This window comes from Calonectris borealis, chromosome 2 (assembly GCF_964195595.1).
Source record: "Calonectris borealis chromosome 2, bCalBor7.hap1.2, whole genome shotgun sequence".
Classification (NCBI taxonomy): Eukaryota; Metazoa; Chordata; class Aves; order Procellariiformes; family Procellariidae; genus Calonectris; species Calonectris borealis.
In genome coordinates, this window is record NC_134313.1 from 94,692,586 (window position 1) to 94,716,823 (window position 24,238).

Genomic DNA, 24,238 nt, shown 5'->3' on the forward strand with positions numbered 1-24,238 from the left:
TCTGCATATATCTTTGGCCCTTCTTGTTGCTCTTCAGTGAATCTCTTTTGGTTTCACTACCAACGATGGGTGAACATCATCTTGGTTACATGCGATGTTCAGGATGTGAGTGCACTGTGGCATTAATACTGTACTCTCACTTTTGTTTTGTATGTCTTCCATAGGATTCTGTTTTCTCTATAACCCCTACTGAGCATCGAGCTAATGTTTTTTGTTGTTCTGCCTATTCTAGTCCCATGATTTAGTGCTTGAGGGTTAGTAGTCAGTTTGAGCCTGTCATCTGTGAATTTAAGGTTTTGCCTCTGTGCATAATATCTTTGTTCATTGAATTTCAGCTGCTGTTTTATAGCATCTACATTACAGTGCATCCACTCAGTCTCATAAGGTCTGTTCCACATTTTTTCTAGTTTTTACAGTCTTTACATTCTGAATAAATCAATAGCATCAGCAAACTTTGTAACCTCTTTATCTTGTCATTTATGAATATATTGAACATAAGCAATTCCAGCGCATACCCTGTGGAAACTTTCCTCAGTGAAAACACACCATTTACTGTAACCCTGTTTCTATCTTTTAACAAGCTATTTATCCACTTGAGGATCATATCCTGTAGCTGCTTAATTTTCTTAAGCCTTTTGAGAAGGACTTCGTAAAATCTTCTGGAAATCTGAGTTAACTATAACTACTGGAATTTCCCTTATTTCTTTTGTAAGTTAAGCATATGTGTACTTCAGTTACATGTTAGAGACAATTTATCTAATTTGTTGTGGAATCATGACTCCTCTGAAGTCCATTGGAATTTTGTTTGGCTTTGCTAGAAACAATATTTCACTTCATGGCTGTAAACCAAGATTCCCGAATTCCATTCTTGGCCACCACAATGAACTTTATGGCCAAGCATAAGCTACTACAATTTTCCTCTTCACTTCAGTTTGCTCTCTCTTGAAAGGGGAAGTAGTATTTTCCTGAGCTGCTAGACAAGGTTGCGGTACACTAATGAATCTTTATTGAGAAATAATCAAATAACTGATGATGATATAGGTGAGTATACTTCTGTGTATTTGTGTGGTTGGTGTACTTCGATAACCTCGTTAGTTCATTGGTGGCATTCTCTTAGAAGTGATCAGTGCTAGATTCTTGGAAGGAAGATACCTCCTGAACTCAGTATTACAGCTGATTAACTGCTAATATTTTTTCTCATGATTTTTTTGGAGTAACTCTTGTAACACATAGCTGCTAATAATCTCATGCTTTGAGGTAAAAATAAAAAAATAATAATGGATTGCCTTATTTTTTTCCTCAGCTCAATTCTCAGCTTTCTCCAGTAAGTGACTAAGGCCCCAGACATGTGAAGATTTCTTTTCATGGTTAAATTAGGCATGTAAATATTCCCTGTGACTTGAATGGAAATACTTGCAAAAGTGAGCCTTTGTAGGCATGAGATTAAGCAAGTTTAAGTGAGGGTTTTATAAAGTTTATAATCTGCTATTTGAGATGCGTTAGAGTAAAATGAAAAGCAAGAAACTTTTTTTTTAATGTATAAACAGAATATCACACAATAGAAGAATATGCCTTTTTGTTTCATTTAAGAGAGCCTTCTTGTAATCTATTTGTATGTTTGAAACCAAATAAACTTTTTATTTGTAACTCTATAGCTCATGGTACAAAAAGCCAAATCCAGGAGATACCTGCAACATTTATGCTCTCAAGGTTTAGTTTGTCTTTTGAGACATTTGCAGCTGAATTTTGTAGGCATTGGAAAATTGTCAATATATAAGCTTAACCAAAATTGGAAAGTCTTAATGAGAGAATTACTTGTGCCTATTTATTGAAAGGCACATAAAAGCTAGAACCCCAGTATGATGTTCTCAAAGGTCTTTGTACCATGCAACAGATTAAAATGAAGTTTTATTTAAAGGGAAGTCGTCTCTTTTTGGAGAAAAAAAAATGTTGTATCTGTACTATCAAAAGGTCTCCCCCAACATGCCTTTATTTGTTTTAGAAATTGTCTCGTGCCATTACCGTATTTAGTGTGGTATATAAAATGTTAATAGAGACTTACTTTCTTTTGCATTTTTAAGATACAGACAAAGGCTGTTTCCCTTCATTTCAGAAGTGTCGGATCTTGTGATCTTGTTCTCTTGAGAGCCTTAGGAACCTTCTATGAGTAGAAAATAATTGATACAAGGATCTTTAAAACAGTTGTTCAAAAATGTTAACCCTACTAAATTGCTATGGCTCAGATATTGTTTTTAAAGTATTACTTAATTTAAGCATGAATTCAGACCTTTGAAATTCTAAGGTGAAAATCTCTTTATGAATGGTTCAGACAAATTCTTTCAGTTATTCTTAGTTTCTACCACAATCTTTTTTCCTTCAGAGAAGTTGCAAGCATTAAACCAGGAGAGATGTAATAATATAACCTAAGGTTAAAACCCATGCATCATAAATGTGTGGGGGTTTTTTTTCTTCCCCTTTGAAAAATAAAAACTGGCCTGGTTAAAATGTTGCAAACAAATAACAACCAAAATATTTTTTTTATTTTAAGGCTTTTTTTGTCTGTGTATCCTAGTTCCCTCCCCTCCCCCACCCCACTTTATTCAGGCATCTTTTAAGAAACAAATGTACTGTCCTTGCTCAAGTAGAATTGCCTTCAGTTGTAGTAAGATTCAGTGCCTTTCTTTTTTTTTATTTTTTGGTTTTCATTTTCAAAATAGATTTTGGCAGGGAGTAAGACATTTTTACATCTGACAACCATGAAAGCTGCCAAATTTGTCTGCTGTGTAATGTCAGAGACTTAAATTGTGAGAAAAAGTAAGTGTGAAGCTTTGGTGCTGAGCCACATATGCTGACCCTTTTCTGTCTGTAAGTATTTTTTTAAATTGGTCAGAGCTTTCTAGAAATTAAAAACAAAAACCAAGCCAACAGGGGAGTTATACTCCAGTACAGCCAACACACTAGTACGGCCTTGTCCTTTTGGAAATGTTGTTCTCCAAATCAATACTATAGAAGTTAGGATCTTGCCAATTCTTCAGGACAACAAAACTCTGATTAGGAATATGGGAATTGTTGTTCTAGATCTGAGAAAACAATCCATCTATTCCAGCATGCAGAGTCCTGATCTGACCAGAATCAGTCAGATTGATCAGTCAGATTGATCAGTTGGTCAAACTGATCTGATGTGAAGCCCTAGGAAGCCTTGGACCTTACGTTAAGGTGTACCTTGACTCTTACGTGTTAAGAAGTGTTCTTAAACACTAAAGCTTGACATATTTTAATAAGCCACAGTATTTTTCTATGAGAGAGCTTCATGGCTAAAATACACATTGTATTTTTACTTTTTTTAATTTTATTTGTACTTCTGTTATGAGAAAGTTTAGAAAAGGAAATAGATGAACATTACATGACTATTCTTTCATACAACAAGGGCAGTTTATTTAGCAGAATCAGTCTCTTGCATCATGGATTTTTGTACAGAAGAGATGGGGACAGAATATTTGTCAATTAATACTTTTTTTGACCTAAAAACCCTTCTGTGTCTGCAAAAGTACTGCTAAACAAAGAAGGTTTGAAGAAACATTGTTCATTGTGAATATTTTGCAGAGTTTCTTTATTTTTTTGCTATGCAAAGTCACACAGAGTGAACTTATCAAAGATTTTTTTTGCATGCAATTTTGATGGAGGTTTCACGTAAGTACAGTACTGAACAGCAGTTCTCTAGTGTCCTGCAGATAGAAGATCTATTGTACAACATGAAGTACAAGTTGCAGTAGCCCATAACTGGTGGAAGAGATTAAAATAAACTTCAGGCAGCACTGTGTGTGTCTCCTGAAGTGGCACTAGGACAAAAGACCTCAAGTCACCTAGGGAACATGTGAAAAACTTATTCATGACTCTTTCACTGTAGTTGGCTGTAAGGGACTAGAGAAGGGTCATATATTTATGTAAAATATATGACGCATTATAAATGTATTTGCATTACAGAATTTCAAAAGATACTTCTATTCACAGGGTGTTTCTTTTTTTCTTTTTTCCAGGTTTAACAATCTGTGGGCACAACTGTCTGCTAACTGCTGAATGGATGTCTGCCAGTAAAATTGTGTGTCGAGTTGGACAGGCTAAAAATGACAAGGGAGACATTATTGTTACTACAAAGTCTGGTGGCAAAGGAACTTCAACTGTTTCCTTCAAACTGCTTAAACCTGAAAAAATAGGTATTTTTCCTGTTCAAATTCACATCTGTTTTCTTTGCTAAACAAATATATGACTGAGTGCCTCTTTAAATAAAAGATATGTTTAAAATGGATCCACTTCAGGACACTCTTCAGTTGTCTAGAAAAAGCAGAGTATTTCAATAAAATGTGCAAATATATACATAGGTAAACTTATGGTATATGTGAAATAAATCCTCCTATCTCAATATCCTGATAAAATCCACCATGGCTAATGAAAGATAGCCCTTTATTTTTCTGTAAGGAGTAGCACTAAACCTCTAAAAGGTTAAAAAATTCTTAACAGATCCAGTAATTACTCTTAAGTGTACTAGATAAATGCAAAATGTAAACCAGCTCATGAGTTTTACACCTAAATCCTGAGCTGACAGTTAATCCTTTAAAGAAAGTTGAGTCCTCAGAGCTGTTTCTTACTGTAATTCAAACCATCCTGCAAAACGGAAAGTCTTAAGTATTTTTCTTAAGATGCTTAACCATTAAAATGATGTTGCCAAGCAGTCTAGGACCTCTGCTTAATCTAGAATCCAGTCTAAATACCCTCTGGATTGAAAATGTTTCTTTCAGAACGCCTCCATTGATGAAGTTGGGTAGTTATCTTATCTAACATAGGGATTCCCACAAGAACTATTTTAAGCTTTTGTTCTTTGCGGTTCAATGACAGTTAAATAACGCATAATTTCTCCCAGGCTGTACTAATATCTTAATAATAGAAAGGTGAATCAAGTGCAAATGTTACACAGTGAAGCTTTTGGTGATGGGAGAGGAGAATTAATGGGGGGGTATGGGGTAACTTTTGATGTTGAGTGTCTCATAGGTACATGAAAGAAGGACATGGCCAAGAGTACGGCTGGCTGCATTTTTGGCTGAGGCCCAAGACCTATTGTGCCTCACCTTTACACATTGTCTGTACTAAGGCTTTGGAAACGAAGTCAGTCCTGTGTCCATTGATTAATCCATCTTGGCATGTGGCCGAAGTTCTCTTACTTTTTGGTTAGTGAGTGGCAGAAAAGGGATCTTCCCTAAAATATGCAAATAAGAAGACCTCCAGGTAATTGCTCATTTTGAAAGTAGTAGATGGCAAGGTTTGGACAGATACCAAAATATTTGGAGGAATGAAAATTACTAATACTCTATGATCAGGAAAATGCTCTTAATGTACATGAAACTTTGTACTCTCTAAGAGGTAATGTTTGATGCCCAGCCATGAATACCTCTTCAGCAGCTATAATAAAATAATTTAGCATAATTGCATCCAGGCTGTTTTGCTGTGTATCTTCCAATATATTACCTAGGCATGCATTTTATATTTATCAGGATTTTTCAAATTAATTCAGTATGTTAGAAGTTGATGGTGCTGGACCGCCCTTGTTGTTTTAAGGATCTGCGCTTTGTTTTCTCTAGGTATCTTGGATCAGTCTGCTGTCTGGGTGGATGAAATGAACTATTATGACATGCGCACTGATAGGAACAAAGGGATTCCCCCCTTGTCCCTTCGTCCAGCTAATCCGCTTGGTATTGAGATAGACAAGTGAGTACCAAATGCCTTTAATCCACTTTTTTAGTAGTTTTCTCTATGTGTGCCTTTGTGGATTCCAGAAAAGTTTAACAGTTTACAGGGCAGGGAAAGATTTAAAAATATATACATATATTAGCTGTTTGTATGCTATTTGGTACTCAAAAGACTTGTTGGTGCACATTCTATCCTGCTTCATAATCCTCATTTATGGATCATCAATTAGAACTGTAGATAATCTAAAAGCCTGGTATATTGAACCCCAGTGATGTTTAGATTTTGAGAACTGGTAAATAACCTAAGGCTTTGGATTTATACATTGTAGTTATGGAATACTTACTGTTGCATTTGAGTTTCATGGGGCTTTTAAGGATGTTTAGATTGCTATCTGTTGCTAAAATTGCACTGTAAAATGTGATTTATTGTATCGCATCAACTAGTTTATTTTACTGAAATATTAGTACTGTTTTCCAACCCACAGACTTCTTTACTTTCGTTCATAAGTATGGTGGAATTTATGACGTTTTTTTCCTGAAATAGAAATGTTACAGTGAGTGATAAATGGAACTAGAGGGCTTTAAATGGGACACTCTTAGGGCTCCAAACCTGACCAACTCTTGGAAATAGCATCAGGAATAATATTTCTCTTGATCAAGATACCAGCTCTACCAAAAATAAAGGCTATTTAAAATTAAACTATTACTAGGGGTTTCATCTGCTGAATCTTTGTTTGTGAGGGGGAGTGCATTTGAGAAAATCTGCGGTGTCCATTGTTACCTTGTTCTGATGGGGAAAATACTTTCCCAAAATCTGTATGGGATTTCTAGTGGATCCGTCATTAGCTTCTCAGCCTCTGGCTGTGCATTTCGTTCCTAGTTTGAATATGTATTTTTCTTTCTTTTCAAAATGCTAACCCAATTGTTTTGTAGTAAGTTGAAGATTTTGTCTCTAAGTATTTTTCTCCAGTCTCTGACGTAACTTCTGATCAATACTTCTTTCATCTTCTCCAGTTTTCCAACCCTGTTAAAATGTAGACTCTAGGACTGTGGACAGTATTCCAGTGTCTTACCAGAAGACTTCCTGTCTCTCCTCTACTCTCCCTCCCCTGTTCATAAATTTTAAAAAAACATAAATCCTTTTTACCACAGTGCTGCACTGGCAACTAGCAATGCGTGGCTTGTTAGCTTATTCTCTTGAGTTGCTACTTTTGCTGCTGGCATGGTTGCTCATTATTCTGTAGGGGTGGCCTGGATTCCTTTATCCTGGCTATATCTTTTTGCATTTGACAGTGTTTCTCTATTTGTTGCTTCCTTGACAAGTCTATCTTCTCAGTCCAGATGACAGTCATTCTTCTTAGTATTTTTACCAACTATTCATAAAAAATCATTGGTGATAAAGCTATTATTGGTGATGATGCAAATACTGATGAAAGAGTAATGGGGGCTTTAGTAAAACTTTACCTACAGACATTCTCGGATTTGCTTCTCCACGGATTGGGGTTTTTATGTAGTTAGTTCTTTAATCCATGTGATGTATTCTATTGGCATTGCATAAAACTAAGTTTTTAATCAATCTTACGGAAGTAAGTCTCCTTTGATATATTAATTTTGTCTGGTTACTTTTTTTATTGAAGCACTTAATCTCAAAGCCCATATAATACGTTTTCAAACATTGTATGAAACAGTTGTGATTGGCTGACATTAAAACTAATTTTCTCTGCTTTAATTCTATATTTGTTGAACCCTGCAATAGCTTTTCCATTATTTTATCTGGGATTTAAGTCAAGATAACTAGTTCTATTGCATAGTCCTCTATCCATATGTATCTCACAATACTTCTTTCTGTACATACAGTGGTTATGACACAGTTAATTTTAATTTGTTCTTATTTTAACAAAACTTCTAATGTAGTATTTGACTTCATAACCAACATTGATAGTTCTTACAGTTAAGACGGTGTCAATGTGATAGATTAAGAATTATCTTCCAGAAACCTTAACAGCATTAGTTTAGGATTTGTTTAATTTAGTCATCTGTTTGGACGTTTGTTAAATAGGAAACCAACGATACTGTATTTTAAATGTTTCATCTGAAAGCATTAGAAAATATATTAATGAAACCCCAGATTTTGTGTGAAAAAGAAGTAAGTCAGAAATATGTAAATACAGATAGGAAACAACCTTTTGTGACGGGGGAAAAATAGGGAAATATTTGGGCAAGCATAGTATCAAGCCTAGTTCATTGTTCATTGATCTCCATGATCACCCCCAAGTTCATTAGAGCTGAAGCACAAAGATTATGGCAAGCACTGGTGTTGAAAATGAGCAGTTTGAGAGAAGGAACACTAGTCAATATAACAAGTAATTGTGTAGAGGGATTGAGGGGTAAGTTGTGGAGAGGGGAGAGAAATAGGGAAAGAGGAAAAGCCTGGTCTGCCCTCATGCTGTGGGTGACAGCACGGTGTTAATAGTTGTAACTATAGATGGAACATTCTGTGTTTAAAAAGTGCCTCCCAATGGAAAAGCTTTCATAATTTCCTTGAAAAATTGGAGCAATGTGATGTTCACTTTTATAAAATAATCTCTAGTACCATATAGGTTAACTGAACTCACATGTTTGCAAATAGTTGACATATGGGATGGGTAAGTAATGAGAACTTGTAGAAGGTAGTGAAAAGAGGCAATTATAAATTAAGAAAGGGAGCAGATAAGCAAGATATTACCATTAACTGTTACTAGGCATAGGAATAATTTGTCCCTAGAAGTGATAAAAATTGTTAGAATTTTGGGATGCTTTAAAATAAAAGAAAGCCTAATACGATGAACAACAGTTGTACATACAAGGAGATGAGACTCTGCAGCATAATGGGTCTCTCCTTTATTAATACCTTTAGCTTTTTTAAACTATTTTTAAATGTGTGCAAATTGGGATGTATTTTAATTTTGAAGCTGAAGCGTTTGGCATTGATATGACTTGGTGGGATTTACAACACTTGCAGCCTGATGGCTGACAAGGAAGGGAAGTGCCATGTATTGGTTATGCAAGTAGTGGTAAACAAAAGAAACATTTAAAGAGAGGACCAGGGAGAAAAACAGTGAAAAATAGATGTGAGAAAATAGGATAGTAAGCTAGATGGGAGCACACTGAAGAGAAGGCAGGAAGTGGGTAGACTACAGACTGAAAGAGAGAAAGAAGTCCTCCCTCTGGAAAGTGTTTGTCAGTCATCAGCAAATGATACGGAAAAGTCAATCTGCAGCATGCGAAAGAGTTAGATCGCCTATCTGTTATGATTTTATTATCATTTTTTTAATATGGGTTAAAAGTTCCTTTTATGTTTTTTTTTTTAAAAAAACATTGTTTATGGTGCTTTGTCTAATTAAAATGTGTTTAAAAATTAGTCGTAGCTTTTGAATCATTCAGGTGGGTACTTTCAAGGTGTTGCAAATGGGACATTGAAATAATAAAAAAAAGATTCTATAAGAAGTGCTTTAGTACGGTGTTTCATTAAACTATTAGGCAAGCACAGGGACAAAAAAAATATTTATTCTGACTCAGTAGACATAAGATTGAAGTTTAATTGGGAGTGACTGGGATTTAAGTGAACAAAAGGTTTGAACTGTGAATGAAGGGAAATAGACAGTAGTGGGTCTAACACATTCTATTAATTAGAATACTGCCTGTAGGTATATTGTAGGAGTAATATATATACTCAAAATATGCACTGGAATTCTCTTTTCATATTCAAATGTTGCAAGGATGCAAAGTAAGAACTATGGACACACACTCATCCTCCTGGTTGTTTTTTACATAGTCAAGATATTTTAAATGTTGTATGTATACACTGTGTGCAAGCCATCATCTTTTTGCAAGCCTGCAAGTTTAACAAGTAGTAAGTATACATAATTTCTGGCTGATAAGTTCTTCATATTTTCCAAGAATTAATTGCTGTTCTTGTGCCATACAACTAACTAAGAATCTTGGTTGCTAAAGAATAAAATCATTTATATTGTAATGAAATTTGAACTTGCTGGTTATTATGTTTCAGTGGTGATCCTTAAAGTCACAAGTGTATTCATAGAAGAGTGTTTGCACACACTTGTTCTTCTGCCTAGCTAACAGTTGTTTGTTCATCTTTTAAAACACAGAACTGATCCAATTAGATGAGTTTTTTACATTGCTATCACTTAGTGCTTATTGTGTGTATGCTATGAAGTATTTCGTTCACACCAGAAAATAGGTATTTAAAATATTTAATCTTTGAGTTCTAATTTTTTAGTTTTCAGAATGGAGTAAAGGCTGATACAAAGCTTTAGTTTTCTATCACCATCTTTATGCTGGCTTTAAGTGCAAAGCCACAAAATGTGTCACCTTCCTCCCCAAGGAACATTTCTGGCTGTGGTGTTATGCAGATGTAGCCAGAAACCCTTACAGAAGGCTTAAATAGCTTGCAGGAAGAAAAAGAGTATGCAGAGTAGTCACCTCAGTCTGAGAAGTGTGGAAAGTTGGTATGAAAATGCTAACATTAACAGTGATGTTGAAGTACTTGGGTTGGTTTTCATAGCTTAGAGCTGTTATAAGAGCAGGTTGGTAGGTTACGTCCTACCAACATAAGGATTGTTCAGGATTTTGAAACAGTTCTGGGAAAGGATACGTGATGCCTGTTTCACAGAGGCACTGGTTGAAATCTGTTGGTGGAAAATTTAGATCTGCATAAGATTTGTGAATGAATTGATTGTTCAGGTGTGCCGCATACTTTTTGCCTCCTGCACAACAAGTCCTTGTTTAATCAAAGGTTCTGTCAGACTAAGAAAATCCATTCTCTGGAAAGCAGTCAGACCTAGCAATGATTAGAAAGTTTTTGAATAGTGTTTGTTGTTTTGCATGTAACAGAGGTCATTATGGTGGATCCATCTTGTACATGAAAGCAAATGCTGACATGCTAAGTACATTCCACATACTTCTGTATCCACCCACTCAATACAGATGCTTCCCTCTTCCCACGCCAGCTTCCAAGACAGTTCATCTGGGAGGAGGGAACAGATGATCTTACGCTGCCACCTAATGGTAAACATCAGCTTGTTACCATGAGATAGGAAAAGACTTTCTGGAGGCTTTGATATTTATTTATTTTTAAGTGGCTTTTATGGAAATGCAGTCAATTTCATCCTTGAATGTGATGGACTTGTGGAAACTTTTATCACAGAGATACATGTGGAAAAATTGTGAAACATGCGGGAGAGATGCAGTATATAGTAGCATATAGTCCTAGTTTTATGACATTAAAAAATATAGTAACACACTTGTAAGGCTGATGCATCAGTTGCAGCTACCAGCCTATAATCTCTTAGTAGATTTCTCTTACCACTTTCTGCCTTTTTTCAAATATGGTTGTCATTTTGCTGTCATATTTCTGATAAACCCAATGCTACTAGGGAGTAATTGCCAGAGTGCATCCTTGTCTTTTAGTTGTTGGAGAGACCTTTGTTAACACCTTCTGATTTGTCGTGTTTAGTCTACTTCAGTGTCCCTTTTGCTGGTCTTGCATGCATGATTAACACAGTACAGCTGGTACAAAGCCTGCTTCTAGGAGTCTGACTGGTACCAGATGGGGGGTGGGTTGTACAGCAGCTCTAGCTGGAGCTTGTTTATGCTGGTTGCTGTTCAGAATCTGTGTTTATTTAAAGTTGCTCCTTTTGACCTATAAACTCCTGTGGAATTGAGGTTCAAGTTACCTTTTGGTGGCTGTATCCTGTTTTGGGACCTGCCTTTAATCTGCAAATATTGTCACGTATACTGAAAAGCATACTATGACATTCTGAAACTCTGGGAGCAAAGTAATCTTACAGAAAAATTACAACTTCCTAAGCTGCATTCATAGTCAAGCTCTGTTCATTCGTATCCATTGCATTCTGTTGCTGTTACTCAATGGTGACTGCTTGGAGGCTGTGATTTACCCATGGAGATTACAGCTAATCTTAAACCTCTGGAGAGTATAAATGTTCTGTATATGCACAAGTTCTGCAGTAGAATTTGTAAGAGCCGATATATGCTGTGATGTTAATTTAAGTTCTGTATAGCCTGATACTCAATAAATCTAAAGTTTGGGGTAGTGGAGGGAGGGGACTTGTATTGATGGGCACATGTGGCGCAAGTGAATTGATTGTACCTTATGTGTTTTGAATGCAAAGTAGATGTGCATGCCTTTTATGTGGAAGCAAGGACCACTACATCTAATACTGCATGACTGTATAGATATAATATGTTTAAGGGAAGTGAAAGTGTATAGTGGCTTAAAGCCAAATGTATTTTTATTATAGTTCTCATGAAAATAAACAGTATGTGAAATCTTAATTACTTTTGTATTTAAAATTGTTGCTGATGGATGAATAAGACTGCTTTAAAATGTTAACTAGAGGTCTAGTACCAGATCTGGTTCTGTTTTGAATAAAATAGTCTGCCTAGCAGAAAGTACTACTATATAAATCCAATATGTGTACCTTTGCTGAAATTTTAAAGGTAGTGAAATATGTAGAGTTGTCAAGGATGGTAAACTTCTCTCTTCTTTTTCTGAGGTTTTCTGGATTCAATTTGTGGTTCCCAGTTTCTTTTACAGTGATTGCTTTTTAATTGGTGGTTAAGTATGCAGAGTTGCTTCCTGAAGTGATTCTTGTATAATGAGCAGATCAACAGAAAAATGATCAACAATTTCATTGTGTGTCAGCATGGTCTCAGCTTTTGCTACTAGTTCATATTCACCCCATAATGTTGAAATAGGTAAAACAGAAATACTTTCTCAAGTCACATACATGATTGTTTATAAGTAAACAGTAAGCAAGTTCTCATGAGAACAACTTCAAAGGACTGACTTACTAATGGAAGTCAATGAAACAAACTTCTGTGTAGGTGCAGTCAGTCCCTTTCTAGATACATCTAGCCAGACACTTTAGAAATACAGTTGCTTTCAGTTTGAACTTTTTAGTGAGCAGCTTGTTGTGAAGACAGCTGTAACAAGTCATTCCAAGCTCCCCATTGTGGAGTTAGTGGAAAAACTACTGGTAAAATTTATGATAAAGATGCTACACCATAGAGCATAACATAGTTAACATACCGCACACATTCACATTCATGTTGCTACTCGGTTGTTACTATGTCTAAAATATGTCGGTACAGATGAAAGCACCCATAAACACATTGCTAACTTATGGTTCTGCACAAATACATCTGCTGGAAAAAACCTCCTAATAAGTTTTCAATACAGTCAAACATCAAACTGAAAAAAACCCCTTCATTTCTGTCCTACTGTCTGTGGGCCAAACTCATTTGCAGGAATTTATTGCATCCGTAGCTAAATTATTGGTCTTTATCTCAATATATATAAAAAATACTTTTTTTTCTTCTCCCCCTAGGAATTGTATAGCTCATGCATAAGCTTAAACTGACATGCATATGTCTTACAATCTTGCAATAATAAGTAACATTTGGTAATGGTATATTTGTTGAGTGTGCGTGCTTTTTGTGTTATATCTGTTTCTTTTGGCTTCTGGGAAAATACATTGAAGTTCTGAAAAATAAGAACAAAATTCTGCTTCTGTATTGCGTGCATTCACTTATATAGTGCTTGCACTGAAGGTCTGAGTCTCTTTTGAGGTAACTGGAAGTTTTTTATTGGTTTTGGCTTTTAGCATTAAAAAATGTGGTTGACCACAAAGATGCCACCATGTGTGGATTTAATATAAAAGCTTTTTCAGACAGCCATGCCATGTATCACATATGAAGTACTGTCCTGCAAATTCATGTGCCTACTGGGCACTTTTGACTGCTTTGAATGAAAAATAAAATATCTTAAAATGTCTTTAAAGGAAAGATAAATTGAAACTTTCTTCTCCTTCTTGCATCCATCAGCATTTTCTGCTGACTAACTGGCATTCATGAAATTCAAGGTCATTGGTAATCCTGAATCTCACTACTTATGTTTATAAACTTTTATATTAACGTTATCACTTTTTCATTGAACACAGAGAAATGTTGGGACCTTCATTTTCAGTTGCTACACTTGTTTTTCGCACTATTTTCCCTGTCTTTCTACTTTTCATATCTGTCATCGCTTTTCCGTGCATCTCATTTGATTTTTTTGCTTGTTTTTAAAAAGTATTGTTTCATGCCCCTGCTGTAATCAGGTGCTACTGATGAAAGACTTTTGTGCCATGTCATTATCTATGTAGGTCCTTTGTGCCTGCTTGTCCTAATGGCCATTTGGATATGAATAGAAACTTATAGAAAAGAACTCTTGTTGTTATGTAATTGTACTTTTTAATGCGTCTGCCTTTAGATTTGCTTCACTTAATCTGCTTTGCTTTTTGTAATAAAAACAGCTTTAGCTATCTTGAAATATGTTTAGATTACAGAAAAACCAAAACTAACAAATCATTGCTTTTGTGTCCATTCAAATGGCTTTTCATACGTATTAAATGTAATTCCAATAGGTGACTCTGGATTGCTACCCCCTCCCAAGTTTGATCTCAAATGCAACGTATTGCAGGTTTGCATTTGTGTACAGTGTACTTTGTATAGCAGAGCTCACCTAGTTTGTGAGCATCGGAGAGGGATTTTATTGACTTTTGAGTTTGACGATGTAATCCGAAAATTACATAGTACATTTTTAGAGTAGAATAGAATATTTCAGTTGGAAGGGACCTACAGTGATCATCTCATCCGACTGACCAATTTAGGGCTGACCAAAAGTAAACTTATTTGCCATGATTAGTTTCTGAAGATGGGATGCAGTTGGTGGTAAAGAATAGAGTGGTGAGTGCACCTGGTGATGTACCGAGAGTGCATGGTGGAGTGAATATGGCCAAGTGTTAAGTGCATGTCTGGACTGAGGGATGCAGATTGTCATGTTTTCATCAAAAAGTGCTTTAGATAATCTATTTTTATTAAACCAACTTAAAATAAATGGAATACATTTTCTGTAGGAGTATCTTAGAAGCTACTTGTAGTTTCAAAAATACTGTTGTAGAGAAACTGCTTCCATGGGGAGTTGGCTCGTGTGTTATCTTTATGCATTGTAAGACTGAATAAAAACAAAGCATGTTGTTTCTCACTCGAGACATGCCCGCTTTTCCTTTGTTTTGTGTACTATGAACAGACAGATCAGTGTATTCTGTTTTGCAAGAGGATGATTTTTACTCAAGATTTCTTTCAGTGTTTGTATATAATGGAAGTATGCTCTGTATATCTTCCTTTGTGTTTCCGTGGGATTTCTGCTGCACACAGACCAATAGACAATGATGGTGCAAGATCACTTACAAGCTGTCAACCTGGTGATGTCCTGTCATTTTAAAGTTAGATAGATACTGGTTCATGGCTTATAGAGAATATTCTCTCTTATTTACTTGGCTTGGTGTACTGATTTTCCTGTTTAAAAGGTAGAGTTGACTTTGAGTATATTCAGCATTAGTGGTCCTGCATTTGAATGTTAGTAGTATCACAGTGAGTCTGTCAAGTCCTATTTTCTGAAGGCAGCAGTTCTTTCTTTAGAAGCATTTTGTACAGGCAACATTTCTGTCATATGTGTAATGGTGAAATCAAAATGATAAAATTAGTTTTACTTAGATCAGATTTCAATCTTTTCTTTCCCAGTCACACTGCTTATCTGTAATACCAGATTTAATTTCATGGTGAGATACAAGTTTATATTTACATCTTGTTGGAACATGATTTTGTTGTTGTTGTTGGGGGTTTGGGGTTTTTTTTATAATGTGACACTTCTAATTGTACACTGTTCACCAGAATACGTCTCACTGAAGAAACGAATATTTATTTTTCAGAGGCAGATTTCCTCAAAAAGATTTAGAGGCACTGTTTCCTGGGATGAGTGCTGATTTCACTAGCGAAAACTTTTCTGCTGCCTGGTACCTGATTGAGAATCATTCAACAACAAGGTTTGTTGCTATCATATAAATAATGGTTTTAAATACAAGTCACTTGATGTTATTTCATTATACCATATATGTGTCATTGATGGTTGACATTTACAGTAATAGACCTGTAGTCTCTACTGTCTGTGGTGTTTCTGCTTGGCTAGAAACTTGAATCAACCAGTTTGCTCAATGTGGTTAGGAAAACTTCATTTTTAACAAGACCTAATTTATGGCCTTCCCCCTTCCCACCCTCGCCCAGTGTCAGATGGAAACTGTCTTGCTTCAGGCCCCTTATGAATCAAGAAGTTAGGCAGCATGGCCTTGAGTGGAAACTCCAGGTGTTAATGTAAGTCATGACTAGAGGCACTGAAGAGACTAAGAGTAAAACTGTTAGTAGTATCAGTTAGCTTTTAGTTAACTCATGTGGAAAATGCTATAGCAAAAGAAGTTGGATGAGTGAGTAAGATCTTTGAGGTAAATATCTTAAAATCTTGACCATTAATGTCTTCATTTTTAAATCTAGTTCATAATATATACTTATATTTACGTAACGCATTCATGTATTTTTGCATATATAACTGAATTCTGAAACTTTTATCTGCTGGTGTTCGGATAATATTGGAAGCCATTTTTAGTAGAGATGATGAGCCTTTTTTGTTGTTTTCAGCTGGGTATTCTGATTAGCATTTTGAAGGAAAATACCACTTTGCAAATTTATTTAATATTTTCTTGTTACCTAATGGTAGAAACAGATGTGGGTTGTTTTATTTTGTTTTGTTTTTTGGGGTGGGGGTGTTTCGTTTTAGGAGCTCCAGAAATAACCATTAATCTGCTTGGGAAATACTTTAATTTCCTGTCAAAGTGATGGTAGATTGAAGAGCCAAAACAACAGCAAGAGAACATTATTACCTAATACACACATAATGACAGCATCTTTTGAAATCAAATAACTAAAAGAAGAGTGATTCAAACTGAATTCTATCTATCACAATCTGATAACTTCTTTTTTGAAAAAAAAGTGAGAAAGAACAAACAGCTTTTGATGTAGCTGTTTTTAAGAAATTTCCTTTACATTTGGCCTTTGGACTGTAACCATTTTGTTGCTCATTCAGATGGGCACCAGTGACACTGCCAAGAGAGATGTAAAACAGATCAAGAGTGATTGCAAAGCCCTGGGAACAACAGTGAAGAACGTGGGAGCCCATGTATTCTCTTTGATTTACAGAAGCTTCAGGTAGTAGTGGATGCATCCTGTAGGTTCACAGATGGCTGTACCACTGGCTTCAAAGGCAGTGTTTTTTACTTCCATAGCCATGGTTCCATTACTAAAGAACAAGGACTGCTAGTGAGAAATGGGATTCATTTGAAAAAGTGGGGCGGGAGCATCTTTGCCAGCAGGTTTGCACTTTGGTGACAAGGACTTCAAATTAGGAATAGCATGGGATGGTGATAACAGCTTGCAGTTACATGAAGGGACAGTGCTACTTGTGTGGTTCAGTGATGGCGTTGAGAATGCTGTTGGGAATTACAAAACCAATTGGAAGGGTCTAACCTCAAGTGCCTTTACACACTCACATGCAGCCTGGGAAACTAGTAAGAGGAGCCAGAGCTCCACATGTGGGATTAGACAAGCATATCACTGGAATAAAGTGAGATAGCTCATGTGCCTGGTGTTCTGTGATGGATGGGAAGAGGCCTTCTGAGAAAGATACCCAGGAAAGAAGAGAGGGACTTGACCTTTGTGTGAAGGAACAGCTTGAATAAATATATGGTCCCTCTTATGGAGCAGGTAGCAGGGTGGTTGAGAGCTTGTTCAAGAGGCTGGAAAGGGTGACATCGCAGTGGGATGAGGAAGTGAACAAAATCTTTCTTAAGCAACTTGATGAAGTCTCCAGAGAGCAGACCCTGGTTCCTGTACAAGACTTTAACCTCCCTGGTATTTACAGGAAGGGCAGCAATTCAGGAGGCCTGTGGAGAGTTGTGGGAATGACTTGTAATGTAGCTGCTAGGTGGTTAATCAGGGGTGCCGCTTTCCTAAATCTGATTCTTGCAGGCAAGGCAGGGGATGTGATAACCAGCGGCAGCCTTGGCTGTAGCAATCATGAAATTATTGAGTGCAAGGCTCTGAGGGGTGTGGAGAAGGCAAGCAGCAGAGTACACACCTGGGTTAGGGCAACAATGGTACAGAAGACAATCTGGTGTTTGTAACATGCCATAAATACCAGTTGGCTGTCTAGTACAAATCATCTTCTGGGGTGTATCGGCAAGACTGTGTTATGTAAGATATGGGGATAATTATTCTGCTCAGCGTTATTAAAGCTGCAGTTGAAGTGCTCTGCCCAGTTTTGGCCACTGCTTTAAGAAAGATATGAGAGCTGAGCCACAAAAATAGGAGTATAAAAATACCTGTGGGTATACCGCTTGAATGAATTAGATGCTTTTAGAAAAGAAACAAAATTAATACAGAATGCATGTTCTGAAATATGTAGTGGGCAGTTCAAGGATAGTCATCAATTGCTCTTGGTTTACCAAGAATAGAACAAGCTGTCTCAGTTTGCAACAAGGGAGATTTAGGTTAGATGCAGATTAAAAACAATATTAGATTTCTGAAGCCCTAGGACAGTGTAACTCGGAAAGCTGCAGAATCACCATCACTGGAGAGTGCTGAGATTTGATTTGACAGCTGTCTGTCATAGATGGCTGAGGTACATTTAAGGATGCTGTGGATCCAGAAAATGAATTAAATGACTACTTAGAACTGATTAAATGACTCTTTTTATCAGAATTACCATGGAATATGAGCAACATATAATGAGCATAATGTAATGGTTATATTTGTAATATGACAAGGTGTCAGTAAAAACACTGATTTTTCTGGTCATCAGTACTATGAATTGATAACTTAAATAATTACATTAGCATGTATGGTCCCTTTTTAACTTGTACTATGCCAATGGGTCAGTACCTGAAAGTCCATTCTCATCTAAATTTGAAGCTTCCTATTAAGAAAAAAACTTTTTTAACACTTTGTCTAGTATCAGCTTAAGTTTTTCACCTGTCTTGGGGGGAAAGAAACCTTCCATCAATTTTTGTCGTTGCATGTCAACAGTTTCAAGTCGTGGTCCTGTCAGTCCAGTGGAATAAAAAGTTCTAATTTTTGTTTTTAAATGAAAGCTGTTTTTTTCATATTAATTCAGTTTATATTGGTTATAAAATCTAAATCTTAGCGTTGAAGGTGCAAAAGCTGTGTAAAACTCAACAGGCAGAATGGCTCAAAGGGTAGGGTGAATCCAATCATGTTTTGAATCTAATTATAAATAGCTTTTTAAATAAAGAAGAAGCAAAACTGTTGTGGTGTTTTGTTTTTTTTTTTTTCTTCCCACTTCAAAATGTGTAGTCTTAGAAATATTTTGGAATTGTATAATTATCTGCGCCATATCATTTGTGCTGTTTTTCCGGAAACACACAGCAATGGTTTAGTTCTTGTCCTCTATGTAACCTCAGGTATTGGGAGTGCTAAATGTGTGGTGCACTGATGTTTTGGTTAGCTTATGACTGTTGTTTTCCTTGAAGGAAATTCTTTTTAAGCAATCAAAAGAACATCTCTTTTTTGTTTTTTTTTTTTTTTTTTTTTTTAACCCCTGGCAATATCCTGACAAATATAAATAAACTATTTAGACATACTATTAGATCATCAGGTAACATGAAAAAGTGCTTAAAAAGAGAACTGTACAGCTTTTTTGTTAGTTTGAAAAAGCTGCTGGTAAGTACTTCTTGTATGCCCAAGTAGACCAATCCAGCTATTGAGTAATGTGATTTCTGTCCAGCAGATGGAAACAGGAAATAAAGCAAAATGTTGTGACATGATCAGTATGAAAAGGAAAATGCCTGTAAGTGCACCAGTGTGTTTTGTCTCCCAGCAGGTGGTGATAGCCTTCTTGCTGCCTGGGCTAAAGTTTGGTTTGTTCTCTTAATGTCTTTTTTTACCACTGTTTAAAATGGGAAAGGGTATTGGTGGAATTGCCTTATGTCTTAATTTCTTTACTCCATTGTTTCCCTCTCCTCACTGAGGTATAGTGCAGGTTTTTGTCTGATTCTTTTGTATTAGGGAGATGGGTTTGGCCTGCAGGTAGGAGAAAAGACTTTAAGGATGAAAATCATGTGTTTTATTTGTATTTCTGAGGTGGTTCGTGATAATGCTTTCATAATGAATGCAAGTAGTATAACTGCTGAGATCATAGTCATCATCATCAACAAACAAATGATATGCAAGTAATGAAGTATTAGTCACGACATAAGCCTTCTAAAATAATTGCAGCTGCTTGCAAAAAATAAAAATGTGAAATCAAACGTAAACTGGCATTAATCTAGGAATACTAGAAAACTAAGATAAAAAGAAACCTACCATACAAACAACAATGATGAGTTAATATTCTCCTATGAAGTCTCTTTCAAAAACAATTCAGTAGATTACATATAAAAAACATACTTTCATAAAGCAGGAATCTGTTCAGCTTTTCCTTGTTTTTGCACTAATAGTGTGTTCAATTCTGAACTGTATGTTCAAACCAACATAAAAATATTGAAGGCATTTAGAAACTGAAAGTGAAAAAGGGTTGTGAACTAAGCTGCAGAGTTAAACAAATCCCATTATTAAAGAGACTTCTGACATCCCAGTAGTGAATCTAGCGTACTGAGTGTAGTGAATTGTATTGTCGCCTATTTAATGTAGTACAGACACTTAACTAAGAGCAATGTTGCACGTTTAGAAGAAATTTCTTGACTAATTTGTATTATAAAGAAGTCTATTCCATCACAAGTGATAGGAGCCGTCCATTTAGGATTAAAACTGAAAAACAAAAACTCTTTGGACTAAGAGTAAATTGTCATTATCAAGAAGCACACTCGTTAGCAATTACTCAGTCCTTAATAGTTGTTGCAAAAGTAGCTGGCTTTATTTTCCAAGTAGTTTGTTCTGTTTATTCATTAGCTGACCTTATTTGTTATTTGAATGTCACAGGGGTTTTCTTGTTTGTTTTCAGTTTTGATCAGCTCAAAACGGCTGTTGTGAATTTGAAGAAACAAGCCAATAAGAAAAATGAGGGCAGCCTAGCTTATGTGAAAGGAGGTCTCAGCACATTTTTTGAAGCACAAGATGCTCTGTCAGGTAAAGATGCTTTGCACTTACTAAATACAGTATAAAAGAAAAGACAATATCTGCATGTATGGTTGAATTTAATATTTAAAAATATTGGTTTTCTTCGCAGTCTCTTCTAAAAGTGTATAATGAGCCCAAAATCTGTAGTGTGTTAGTCAGAAGCTGGGACCACTAGCTGATCGTTGTGGTATATTTGCAAAAGATGGCACCAAATGTATCTTACAGGAATGGGAGGCATTTGATGAAACTGTTTAGACCACAAATCCAGAAAAGAGAGGAAATGTTGAACTGGAGATAATATTAAGATGACTTGCAAACTGTAGCGGCATAAAAACTTATCCCATAGTCAGACTCTAGTATTTATATGAATATTCAGTACACTCTGACTTGAGAAATCAGATGGCCTTTATATTCTGCTTGCCATAGGGGAAATGCAACAGTAGTTGCATAACTAGGAAGGTTAACTTAGTTGTCTGTGCCATTTTTATATATATCTTTATTTTATCTACATATATATACACTCTTACAGCACAAAATGTCTCTCAGATAAAAGCTCATTGTGGGCTACCATAATCCTGACTAGTTAGGGACTGTGCTGGGTAAGAAAGTGACAGTGCTGAGCCATCCCCAATAGGTTTGACATTTATCACTATGCTGTTCTCCATCGCTACTCTATATTGCAGGATTATCGCTCCTGATCATTGATCCTGTGTTATGAGTACCATGGAGTAAGAAAACTTGTGTCTACGTATAGCCTCAGCCAAGCTAGCACTTCTGTTGGCTTTAGGAACACTGCTTTGGAGAAGTACCAATTTTCTCTTGACCCACTTGCAGGCCACTCATTAACTGTCTGACAGCCACTTCCATGTGCCAGAAAAAAGGGAAGGTAGCGCTGTCTCACCTGGTGGTCCACCTGTATTCCTACCCCAGGCAGATTAACGGGTGACCTGCCCTTCAGTTGACAGCATTTTCAGAAGTGGTTTGATAGCTTTTGGCTACCTGCCCAATTTGATAATTTTTAAGAGGAGAGCTTTTTCCACAAGTGCGAACATATGTGCTTTGGTTGGAAAGACCTCTTCTTGAGACATCTGAGTATTCTTCCTGTGAAGAATCTTAACTCTTAAACATCTTTATTACCCCACCCAGAACTGACCCATTATTGATCAGTTTGAGAAAACCTTGGCCTAAATCCAGGTAGGTTCAATAACAGAAGAGGAGTATTAAAGGATTTAGTGGAAATACTAAAGAATGTGGTGGTGGTCATAGGAAAAGACACTAAGAAGAATCAGTATTTGGCATTCTTTAACTTTTTTTAAGCTGAGTTTTTATTAAATGCTAGGAAAAATGGTAATAGGCTATTTCTTTGTAAATCTTAAATATCTTGAAAGTGTTGAAATCCTAATTTTTCTTAAATAGTTCAAAATCCTAAATAATCCTGAACAAATACTGAAATGTGACTTGTTTTTCACAACTAAATCTGCTTTGCATATAGAATATCAAATACTCTAAAAGATTCAGAGTTCTGTTCCAAACGGTTATTACTGCTATGGAAAAAAAGTAGGGCTGGCAGACATATGTGTTACCTTTGTAAGATTATTTTTTGGACCAGCAAAGACTTAGTAGGATTTACAGAAAGCTAATGCAAATCATAAATGCTGTGAGGTTTTAGAAAGACTGAACACAACTGAGGGATTTTCTCTTGTCCCATCTATTAAAGTGTAGGCTTCTTGCCTTTGGAGACTGATTTCCTGTTAAATGAAGAGGTCAGAGAGCTAGTAGGAATGTAAAAAAAGTAATGACAGGGAAAGCAAACTCATTTATTTCACTGAATACTATGTTCTCAATTTTAAAAAATTATAATAGCTGTAATATTGTTTTGCATCTCTTATCTGTATCAGAATGTTATTTTATCTAAAATCAGAGTTTATCAGTGCAGTCCTTTAGGTAAATGATGAACTCAAAACTTGTATGACTCATGTGGTTCTTGGTGCCACTTTTTATCTGTAACCAAAATGGCTTGGTTTTGTCTTCCTCTCAATGATCCCCCTTAAGTGCTCAAAAGGAAGCAGACTTGTAGCTTGTGTTGTTATAAACAGTGAATTAAAATAGTACTAAGAAAGAATGGCCTTGATGCTGTTGTAGAAGAAAATTAGAGACTTGAAGGCTTAATCTTTTATAAATTCAAAGCTGTAACACTGGAGTTCAAGGGACTTATCAATACAATATTTAGTTTTTAAATTCTGAAACCAAATTCTTAATGAGGATGCAGTGGAAGTCACAGGTGCCTTCTGTAGCATTTTAATATGCATTCCTCTGTTGAAATTTCCTATTAAATGGACATGCAGAAGTGGTTTTGATCCTTTTCAGTCAAAAAAAAACAGTTATTGCCTATGAATTTCAGTTTTGTAATGCAGAACTTTGCCCTTTCTAACCCCTTATGCAGAATATTTTTGAGGGAGTGTAGCTGGAAAAATTGCGGAAGTTTTGAAAGACTTGAACCTGTGATAGGTACAATCAACAGCTAACTTGGATGTGGAGAGGCTTCCAGTGGCAGCAAGAAAAAAGGATATCTTTGACACCATCATCCAGCCCTCCTGCCATATGTCAAAGCTTTTCTCCACGACATTTGATCACTACAGTTTTCTCAAAGATGACAAGAATTAAGTGTAAGCATTATTAGCATTGTTCTAGGGAAACAGCTCAGATGCAAAATAAAATAAAAAAAAACCAAAAAAACCAAAGAAAACCCAACAAAAAACCAACACAAACCCAAACCAAAACAAAACCAAACCACCAAACAACAAAACCAAACCAAACAAAAAACCCAAAACCCAAAAACCCCTTTAATTCTTAGGCATGGAATTATGAAATTCAAGCTCTTTAACAAAAGAACATTAAATTAAAAATCCCATTGTATTCTGGCTATACAGTGTTTGTGCAAGGTAATATAATGGCACTTTTCTGTCCTTATATATGGAAGGGTGAATTTGTCTGTCTTATTTTCTCCTTTAAAAAGTGCAACTAGAATTTGTATGCATTTAAACAAAGCTACATGAAGAATAGTTTATATTTGTGCTGAAACAATCTTTCAGCTTTCAAACTCTTAGGGACATAGTCTTGGTTCTGCAAACTTTCATTATTTGATGCTGTGCGTACAACTGTCACAGATGAAAAGTGACTCAAGGGAAAATCATTGTTGAATACTGTCTTCCAATATGATTTAAATTTCCTGAGCTGCTTTGTTTTGGTTTAGGGGTTTTTTTTATTCATTTCCTCTGGGAAGATTTCTAAAATCTAATGCATTTTCTGAAGATATATTTTTGTTGATGGGCAAAAATTTAGGCTCTCAATTTTCCCATCCAGATACCCTAGAACACAACTTTCAATCCCAATGCTTTATAAACTGTAGGTCA

General features: G+C 35.9%; 1 protein-coding gene across 5 annotated transcripts in view; it reads left to right on the forward strand.

Annotated features, from left to right (window-relative positions):
• The window catches only part of EXOC2 (exocyst complex component 2), a 131,084-nt gene that overhangs the window by 16,149 nt on the left and 90,697 nt on the right, over window positions 1-24,238 (forward strand). For all 5 annotated transcript variants that reach the window (XM_075142572.1, XM_075142571.1, XM_075142575.1 and 2 more), the window contains exons 3-6: window positions 4,038-4,214; window positions 5,634-5,760; window positions 15,575-15,688; window positions 20,710-20,834. In XM_075142572.1, the coding sequence (XP_074998673.1) occupies window positions 4,038-4,214; window positions 5,634-5,760; window positions 15,575-15,688; window positions 20,710-20,834 (543 nt within the window). The remainder of the gene's footprint in view (window positions 1-4,037; window positions 4,215-5,633; window positions 5,761-15,574; window positions 15,689-20,709; window positions 20,835-24,238) is intronic.